Genomic DNA, 10,511 nt, shown 5'->3' with positions numbered 1-10,511 from the left:
CGTTAACCCTTTCACTGCCACACTACAGAAGGTTCGCCTTATAATGTGACATGATTACTACTATAAAATGAATGTATTGTAAAACAAAACATAATAGAATTCAGATTTGTTTCTCACAATTATTATAATTTTATTAAAATAAAAATAATCTTGATTTAAAAAAAAAAAAAGAAAAAAAAAAAAAGGGCAATTTCACCCCCGGCCACCAGGGGGTGCAATGCACCCCCTGAACCCCCATAAACTCCGCCCATGGTTGCTTCCCTCGTGGAAAAGAGTTTTGGTGTGTTTCTGTGAGTGTGTGTGTTTCTGTGAGTGGGTGTGCTTGTTTCGTTTGTGTCTGGTGGTGGAGTCTGCCATGTGTTTGGGTGACAGGTTGCTCCCACCTTGCCCTGTGTACTGCGCTATCTTGTAGAGCTGCGTGGCCGTTGGATCGAAGTCCCTGTCGATACCTGATACCTTCGCCTGCTCGTCGTCCAGTCTGTATTTCTCCATGTGTCCTATGAGTCTCTCTGTATGTGTGTGGTGGTTAGGCTTGGGCATTATTTTTTTTTGATCCACTTTTTTTTTCTCCTCCTATTTTTCTGTATTTTCCCCTCATCCCAATTTTAGTCGTTATGCCAATTCCCCCCTCCCCTTCCTGGTCGTTGCGCGCCTTGTGCCCCCCACTGGTCGGTCTAGGGAGCCCTGAAGTCTAGCACATGCTTCCTCCGATACATAGGAGACAGCCAGCAGCCTCTTTTCACCTGGCAGCGAGGACTCTCATTGGTGAAGTGTAACGCGTGGGAGGTCACACTACCTTCACCATTTCCCTCCCTGGCTGTGCAGGCACCCTGACCGACCTGTAGGAGTCGCTGTTTACAACGACCAGATTACCACCCACCGGCTTCCCTCCCGCTGACACTGCCAATTGTGCCAGTATGACGACCGGCCAAGCCGGAGGCAACGCTGACAGCCGGATTCGATACCAGTGTCTCTGCGGTGGTAGACAGATGCTTAGTCCGCTGTGCTACCCGGCCGCGTAGGCTTGGGCGTTATTGAACTAATGTCACTTTCAATATTGCTTTAAGAAAAACCAACAATAAATTATATAATTTTTTTGTTTTTTTTATGCATATGTGGCAGCTCCTAAATCCTACTTAGGCTTTGCATGCCACTGTCGCCAGACGAGAAACAGCCATTTTGATGCCGACCTTCTTCAGTTACATTACTGGAAATGCATTCAGAATACATGATCGGAAGACTTATTGTTGTTGTTGCTAGCTTGACATAGGCCTTCGCTATAAAGTTAACGTTACAACCTCGGGGAAGATTCAAGCTTTTTGATTCCACCTTCCAATCAGAATTTATAAAGTGGGCCGTGATGGACATATAGCACTGTGAATTAACACTTGACCACATGTCTGTGGTCAGTGCATAGAACTATCCTACATGTCTGTGGTCAGTGCATAGAACTATCCTACATGTCTGTGGTCAGCACATAGAACTATCCTACATGTCTGTGGTCAGTGCATAGAACTATCCTACATGTCTGTGGTCAGCACATATAACTATCCTACATGTCTGTGGTCAGTGCATAGAACTATCCTACATGTCTGTGGTCAGTGCATAGAACTATCCTACATGTCTGTGGTCAGTGCATAGAACTATCCTACATGTTTGTGGTCAGCACATATAACTATCCTACATGTCTGAGGTCAGTGTATATAACTATCCTACATGTCTGAGGTCAGTACAGAGAACTATCCTCGACTGTCTTTTTTCACATCGGAAACAACGTAAAGTTATTTGCGGCTTGGTAAGTCATATTGTGAATCCAATGTGTTCTGTTTGCTTAAACCTTGACTAAACCTTGTCAGTTGGTGTTGTTCCTGTTAGAATAGAGACTCAGTTGTTTGTGCCTATGGGTTACCGCATCTTACGTTGCACAGTTCGGAGAGCTAGGAGGGACTCAGAGTTCAGTGTAAAAGTGAAACTAAAAGAGACAAGTAAACACGACTCTAGCTTAAAGATACCATCTTGTAGATCTACCTTCCTCCATTCTACTTTCCCCCTTTAAAACATGTTCCGTTGTGATGTCACAGTATGATGTCATAACATTCTAGAACAGTGGTTCTCAACCTGTGGTACGTGTACCACTAGTGGTACTTGGTGGTACTGCTGGTGGTACTTGAAGCAGGCCAGGCCGCGTGAATATTAAAGGCAACCAACTTGTGTTCAGCTTTTCGTTCAGCGTTTCTCTGATTGGCCACACGGCCAATCAATCAATCCACTAGCACACGCCCTTGCGGCGCGGCAGAAGCGCTGGTCGAACCAGCGGTGTTCTGTTGTGTGACTGTACTACAGCGGTGTTCTGTTGTGTGACTGTACTAAACTCTTCCACCACATGACCGACATTTGACATACAGACTACAGTACACCTCCTATCTATGTTGGGATTATGTTTGGTCATGACAAAACAATAAAAATCGCTACTGTTAGTAATGCTGCCACCACCCACTTCAATGACAGAGCTCTCATATTTGCGAATGCATAAACTATATCTTAAATTATGGCGATGTGTCTAATATGGCTGTCGCGAAGTCATTGATAAGCGACAGCCATATTAGACACATAGCCATAATTTAAGATATAGTTTATGCATTCGCAAAATATGAGAGCGCGCCGCTGTCATTGAAGGGCTTCCTACAACAGAGCACCGCCGCTGCTGCTGCTGAAGCTGTATCAAGCCGGCGGCGGCGCACGAAAGCCGGGGATAAACCACCGCGTCGCCCCGCTGGCGCTTCAGGCTCAGCAGCCTCCACGGGCGAAATAACATATAACGTTACAGTTCCACACTGATGTACAGTGAGTGTCTAATATGGCTGTCGCAAAGTCATTGATAAGCGACAGCCATATTAGACACATAGCCATAATTTAAGATATAGTTTATGCATTCGCAAAATATGAGAGCGCGCCGCTGTCATTGAAGGGCTTCCTACAACAGAGCACCGCCGCTGCTGCTGCTGAAGCTGTATCAAGCCGGTGGCGGCGCACGAAAGCCGGGGATAAACCACCGCGTCGCCCCGCTGGCGCTTCAGGCTCAGCAGCCTCCACGGGCGAAATAACATATAACGTTACAGTTCTAATATGGCTGTCGCGAAGTCATGCCTCTCCCTCTGACAATATCATAATGATGTGTTTTCTATATTATATCCACAATCATTCATCTAAAAAATTGTATGGGCTTTGATTAAACATGTAACCTACACCTACTGTAACTTACTGTACCTCTGCTTCCTACAGCACAGCAGGTAATGGCGTTAATCAATGGAACGCGAAACATAATAACGTTACGCTTTCTAGTTCAGCGCATTTCATAACTGTATGGGCTTTGTTTATACACGAGTGAATCTGGTAGTTGGTTGTTAAAAACGCGAAACATAATAACGTTACGCTTTCTAGTTCAGCGCATTTCATAGCGCTCCACTGCTACCGCAGCCCAACACAAGTGCGTTGGAACAGCAGCCTTTGCCCGCGCTGCCGCTCGCGCGCGCTCCTTGGATTTGATTTGGGACGTGGGACGACTGCGCTTGCCTGCGCGTGGGGGCGCGGCCAATCAGAGAAAAGCCGAACACAAGTTTGGTTGCCTTTAATATTCACGCGGCCAGGCCAGTGTTTCTAGTTGCGGCAGCGCGATAGTTAGATAACCTAGGTAGGGAACAACCAGGAGATCACTGTGACAGATAGTATTGCAGTCTAAACAGTCATAAATCTTGTATTCAACTTCAGCCCTGATCATAACCATTTTTATTTTTTGACTTTTTGTAATGTCAGATACAAAATGAAATACTCTGAAATATTCTGAAAAGAGTTGTTGTTAAATCTGACATTACAAAAAACAATAAATCCATCCAAATCTGTGTTGTTGCTAATCATTGACACATGCCTAGCCTGTAATAATCCCCCCCAGAAAAATTTACTTTGCATTTGATATATTGAAAATATTTAACTTTTTGTGTGTTTTTTTAACAATAATTTGTGATGCCATCACACACACTGGCATTTAAAGGGTTACAATTCAAAAATGTATTGAAAATGTGTTTTCTTTTTCTTTTTTTTACAATAATTTGTGATGCCCATCACAAACACTGGCATTTAAAGGGTGTGTGTGTGTGTGTGTGTGTGTGTGTGTGTGTGTGTGTGTGTGTGTGTGTGTGTGTGTGTGTGTGTGTGTGTGTGTGTGAGAGAGAGAGAATGAAGGACAATTGCTTGCTGTGTGAGAGCGAGAGAGCGAGAGAATTAAGTACATTTTCTGAAATACAGTTGTTCTTAATTTTCTTACTTGCTATGTTCTCAATGCCCCTTGCATTGTATGAGTTGTGTGGACGAGTTTGCTAGTTCTAGTGCTACCTCTTTGTACATTGTGGCTGTGTCTGACAAAAGTTAACAATAAATAATGCTATTAGGAATACATTTGCCTCCTGCGTGAACTGTGCATAGCTGAATAGACTGTATTTTAACGTCGGTCATATGGTGGTACTTGGAGAGCCAGCTACGTTCTCAGGTGGTACTTGGTGTAAAAAGGTTACGAACCACTGTTTAGAACATTTGTGATGTGACAGTATGATGTCATAATAGAACATTCTAGAATATTTGTGATGTTAGAGTATGATGTCATAATAGAACATTCTAAAACATTTGTGATGTCACAGTATGATGTCATAATAGAACATTCTAGAACATTTGTGATGTAACAGTATGATCTCATAATAGAACATTCTAGAACATTTGTGATGTCACAGTATGATGTGATAATAGAACATTCTAGAACATTTGTGATGTCACAGTATGATGTCATAATAGAACATTCTAGAACATTTTGATGTCACAGTATGATGTCATAATAGAACATTCTAGAACATTTGTGATGTCACAGTATGATGTCATAATAGAACATTCTAGAACATTTGTGTATCTATAAAGGCAGCCCAGGGAGCTGAAGAAGAAGACTCATAACTTGACTGAACTCTGAAGAGACAACACAGAAATAACTTGACTGGACTCTGAAGAGACAACAGAGAAATAACTTTTAACTAACGAGATTTATTTGAAAGACAACGCGAAGATGAATTTTTCCTCTACGTCGTTGACCAAAAGGACCACAACTGGAACCTTCTCGAGTCTCTCGACTTGTTTCATTCCTCCTCAAAATGGAGTCGTCGACGCGTCCCCTCTGATGGCGAGGGCCTCATCCTTAGATACTCAAAATGGGAATGTCGCCGGTAGTGATACTCCACCACAGCCGAAGATTTTGCAGATTAAAAACATCCTGGATGATATCGGCGATAACGACGACGGCTCTCTGCCGCGCACTCCCGAGCTGTTTGACAGTGACCGCGACATGCCCAGCTGTCCGGCAGGGGACGAGATACTGGAGAATGACACAAGAGAACTCATTGGCACTTTCCTTACAGACTTTACCGGACCTTCTACGTCATGGTGGGGGCAAGGCAAGACTCTCTCGACGATGAAAAGGGTTGTGGATGACCTTCTCCGGAAACACCGATATGTATATCATGGTATGCTCAACAAAATAATCAAGTTGGATAATGGAGGGGACAACATGAGCTTCATTATGTCTGTGGCCAAGAGCTTGTTTGGTGACGGGGTCACCAACTGGGGTCGCATTGCCAGCCTGGTGACCTTCGGGGCGGTTGTGTGCCAGTACCTGAAGGAGATGGGCAGACAGCACTGCGTTGCATTGGTGGGCCAAGAAATCTCCACGTATCTCCTTTCTGACCAACGAGACTGGCTGGTGAAAAACAATTCATGGGATGGGTTTGTGGAGTTCTTTCGAGTGGCTGACCCAGAGTCCACAGTGAGGCACGCTCTCATGGCTGTAGCTGGTTTTGCTGGGATTGTGGCAACACTTGCCCTGTTGATCAGGTGAATTTCTTGGACTCGAAGAGACTTTTGTAATAATAATAATAATAATTCATTTATTTTGTATAGCGCTTTTCAAAGACCCAAAGTCAACCCAAAGTTGTACCCTTTCCCCCCTGAACCAAGCTGAATGGGACTACTGGCAGACTGGAAGCCTCCACCCCTTGTCTTTGAAAACCCTTGGCTCATTTATCCCTTTAACAAAGAAGGGGATACAGGACTATAGAAGATGGCGATGGGATATTGAAGAGTTGATTATTAGCTAAATTAATCCACTAGGTTTAATTGTTATTTTTCTGCTGCATTTTTGTTAACCAACTTGTTCTTTATTTTGGAGGTTGCATGAGGACATTTTTTGTTTGAGAAGTCTGCATTTAGACCACCCACCAGTTCTAGTCAACTTTTATTTAATGTACAGAGCATTTATTACTCATTATTTAAGAATGAGTAATTCGATTTTGGTTTTTAAGAAAAAGGTTTGTAAAGCTATTTTTGAAAACTACAAGGGTGAATAACACTGTTTTGTTTTCTTTTTTTCTTTTAGAATACTGTTTTGGAATCTACATTTTTGTATTTTTTTGTAAAGCAAAATTTTGAAAAACTACAAGGGTGAAAAATACTGTTTTGCTTGCTTTTTTCTTTTCTTTAGAATACTGTTTTGGAGTCTACATTTTTTTTATTTTTTGGTAAGAATATAGGACAGGCACATATAAGCACTATGCTTCAGTCTGTACCTTTTCAGTCACTGTAAATAATCAAATATTGATAAATGATGATGTATATATAATATACTGTGTGTGATGATGACTGAAAAAATAAACTACTACTACTAAACTACTACACTGTAAATTATCATGGCTTATGGGCAGTCAGTTGGCTTGAGAGATTTTGGCTTGTAATTCTATTTACAATGGTGCTCTTTTGACAAACACCTTGATTTGTACGTTTTCCATATGTAAGGAGTGTTTAAGAAGGATGGGTAAACCTGGACAGCGAGTACCTGATGATTCTATCAAACAGATGAGCCCTGTAGACACTTGAACGTGTCTTGTAGAACTCTGCAGCGATTTTCCCTGTGGGAGGACTGACACTAGGGGGAGCTGGTTGGGTGTCAGTCTGGTGGTCAGAGGAGCCGGCACGGAAGTCGTTGAAGAGAACACGAAGAAGTGTGCGAATTATCGAGAGCCATGACGGTGAGCGGACCTATGGAGAATAGCTCTGTATCGAGTAACAAGCTAAAGGCTAATAGCGAACCGGAGAATCAAAGAAATAACATGATATGTTGTAAGTTTTATAACACCAAGTATAGTGTCAAGTCGCAGTGTGAAGAAGAAGATGGTCGGCAGTTGGACATGTATTGACGATGTCAAGCGTGCATGTAAAGAGTGAGTCGGGGAGTCAGGTTAGCCATCCCGGCTATAGGGATGGCTAGTGTGACGTCACAAATTACTTCCGTGTCCACTAGCATGTTTAGTCTAATGCGGCCAATGTAAACAGCAATGGCTACAGCCCAGGAACTGGTCACCCTTTTTACTGTGACATCCTACTTCGCTGACTTCTCAAAGTCTGTGAAAAAGGGTCTCAACTTGTATAACTCAAACGAAAAAAAAGAAAGAAAAAAAAACGGTAACGGAGGAAAGCGGTAGTAAGAGACTGTTTTGTTGACATCATTTCTATTGCTGCAACACGGGACACAGCACTGCACCATTTTACTGCCTTTGAATATCCCATCTGGAAGCAACAGGACACGGAAGTGGCATTTTGGAATATGATGACATAGCGCCTAGCCATCCCTATTAGCTTAGCCAAGTACCTTTGAATTAGCCTTTTAGCTTAGCGCCCCGCGTCGCCGGCCCTACGTCGAGAGGAAGACTCATCATGAAGAAAGTATGCAAGAAACACTCCGGATACTGACTACCCTACCTGCCTTTGTGTATCAGGTGACGGTCCCTCTGGACCATTTTATTGTCGAATGGGCACAGACATGTATTATGCGTGCATGATGCAAGCCAGCCACTCATAGACTCAAGACTCTTATGTGCAAGTGAGTTCATTAAAGCCTAAGGTGCATTCCGCACCTCGAGCATTGGGAATTATCACCTTTTGTTTTGTACATGCTCAGGACTGAGTGAAGGGGCCATTCCGTTTTGGGCCACCACGTCTGCTAGCGACAACCCAGCGCTGCAACGAACGGGGGGTTTGTTATTTTAAGGTGCCGGCTTAGTCATAAGCAAATGTTCTTTAAAAAGTGTGGGCCCACTTAACAGTTGTGTACTGCAATGTGTTACCAGCATGTTTAAGCTGTGAAGTGTACACAGGGAAAAGGGAGAGCATTTGGTGGCTCTCGGGTTGAGAGGTGTTTAAAGGGAATGTCAACCAGTAACGTAGCATTGTTATGCATTGTTCTACAGTCGTGCCGTTTACAGTAAAAGGAAACATGATAATTGAATGTTTGCTGGTGTTGTGTCTATATATATTTAACGTGAATAAGGGAATTACTTACCTTAGTGAATTACCAGTGACCAGGAGGCCTGATTACTTTTACCAAACGGTTTGTGCGTTTTGCTAATCTGATTGGCCACTGACGTTTCTGGTCATGTGACATGTGCGCCCAATCGTGTGACAGCAAGTTCTTTCGACGGTTAAGCTTAGGTGCTCTTTCGAAGTTGGTTAAGGCTAGAGTTTGTCTTAGAGCATGGCGATAGAACACCAGCCCTGATTCCAAAATCTAACCTTAACCAACTGCGAAAGAGCCTAAGCTTAACCAGTGATAAATGGATTAGGTCGTTTGCAGGCTGTTCAACGCGGAAATGGGCTAAGACACTGCTCGTCACGCGATTGGGCGCACATGTCACATGACCAGAAACGTGCGTGGCCAATCAGATTCGCAAAACGCACAAACCGGTTGGTAAAAAACTAGACGCGACCAGGAGTATTGTGATAACTTTTCAGTATTTAAAGGGGCCATGCACTATTTTGGAAGTCTCAACAGGAGTCGCTTTGGATAAAAGTGTCAGCTAAATTACAAAATGTAAATGTAAATGTAAGGTACGTTACTATTTTGGGGGAAAACAGTTTTGTCCATTACTTCCACTGTGTGTGGGGGTGTCTGGTGTGTCACATATTAGACGGGACGCAGTTGGTAAAGGGAAATACAGTGTGCTAATGAGTATCTGTCACAGTAACTACTGTAACACCTCATAGGTTTGTAAATCCTAAGGGCCCATAGACCTTACTAGTAGTGTGGCAACTACAGTTGGGGGCCCGGCTGGACACAGTTCCTCTGTGCTCCTGCTACCCAGTGTTTGTAGAACCTCACCCTCACTAAGCAGTGATAATTTACCCTGTTACAATCTGTTTCCTCGTTCTTGAACATAACACAATGTATTTACCATTTCCTTGAAACTGGCTTTTTCAACTGTATGAACTCAACTTCATGAACTCAACGTTGGTACCTGCCCTCGTACAGTCTCGCCACCGTTGACTGTCACGTTAGGCAGTCAGTTATACGTATCCATTACTTACCACCCCTGTAGGGGACTACGTGTTCAAAACCATGTTAAAAAATTTGTAAATAACTAATCACGCCCTGCACTGTGGACACGCACAGCGGGGTGTTTGATGACATTCGTAATTTCCCAGAAGCACACTGTTGTTTATTCAAAATAACCCACTTAAGTACTAATAAGTAGGACAAGCAAAAACAGCTCTGAGCATAAACATCATCACTTAACAAGATGGCTCTGTGCCCCTCGCTGGGTGAGGTGTACAGAACAAGCTATGTTCCCTTCAAATGGGAAAGGCCGGGAATAATTTCAGGCCCACATTTTCCTAAAAATGGAGCCACTAACCTCACCAGTACTTACTGTATGGCACAATACCGTAACCACTGTTTACTTTACCCCCCTCTCCATACACACTTCTGGTACTTCTCCCAAATCCTACAGTACTTAGGTTTTGCTTTGCATGCCACCATCAACCCGCTGGGCCATACGCCAGACGAGAAACAGCCATTTAGATGCCGACCTCCTTTGGTTACATTACTGGAAATGCCTGCAGAATACATCAGGGTACTGCGATGCTACAATGACAGAGTTGTAAAGCTTTCTAGAATTCCAAACATCATCGCGGTCCATACTGGTCTGGGGGCAAATCCTTGGTTTTGTCTTTCACGCCAGACCTCAAGAGTTTATCTGCTCTCTTACTGTTGAGGCACTCATCTGTCGAGCTGATACACAGTGGAGGGGGTATAAGTACGTATGTGTATTTTATTTTCTCTAGACTCTGTAGCTCAGGGCATTACTAGAGAGTCACAACTTAGTGTCATGGTAGTTTTAAGGTCATTTCAGTTTTAACATGGTAGTCCCCATTGTACCAGTAGAAATATTTACTGTGGTACTGTCATGGTAAAAGTAATTTATCGCCATGGTACCACTTTTGTACTTAAATAATACTTAATACCATGGTATAATCGAACTTAAAACCATGATTGGTACCATGATGGTAATGACCATACAATTATGGAAATACCATGATTATCGCTCATAACGGTGGACCGAGGCACACCTGTGACACTAAGGGCTTTTCTT

The 10,511-nt window shown here is 43.2% G+C and overlaps 1 protein-coding gene across 1 annotated transcript; it reads left to right on the top strand.

The window, feature by feature from the left end:
• Positions 1 to 5,215: 5,215 nt before the first annotated feature.
• On the top strand, positions 5,216 to 5,929 carry LOC311240635 (induced myeloid leukemia cell differentiation protein Mcl-1-like; the record flags this gene model as incomplete). The annotated part of the gene is made up of 1 exon (XM_084329207.1): positions 5,216 to 5,929. One exon carries the CDS (start codon positions 5,216 to 5,218, stop codon positions 5,927 to 5,929), a length of 714 nt encoding a protein of 237 aa, XP_084185333.1.
• Between the last annotated feature and the right edge of the window lie 4,582 nt (positions 5,930 to 10,511).

This window comes from Notolepis coatsorum, assembly GCF_963971535.1.
Source record: "Notolepis coatsorum genome assembly, chromosome: 14".
NCBI lineage: Eukaryota > Metazoa > Chordata > Actinopteri > Aulopiformes > Paralepididae > Notolepis > Notolepis coatsorum.
The sequence above is the reverse complement of the archived record's forward strand: the minus strand, read 5'-3'. Positions and strand labels throughout refer to the sequence as shown.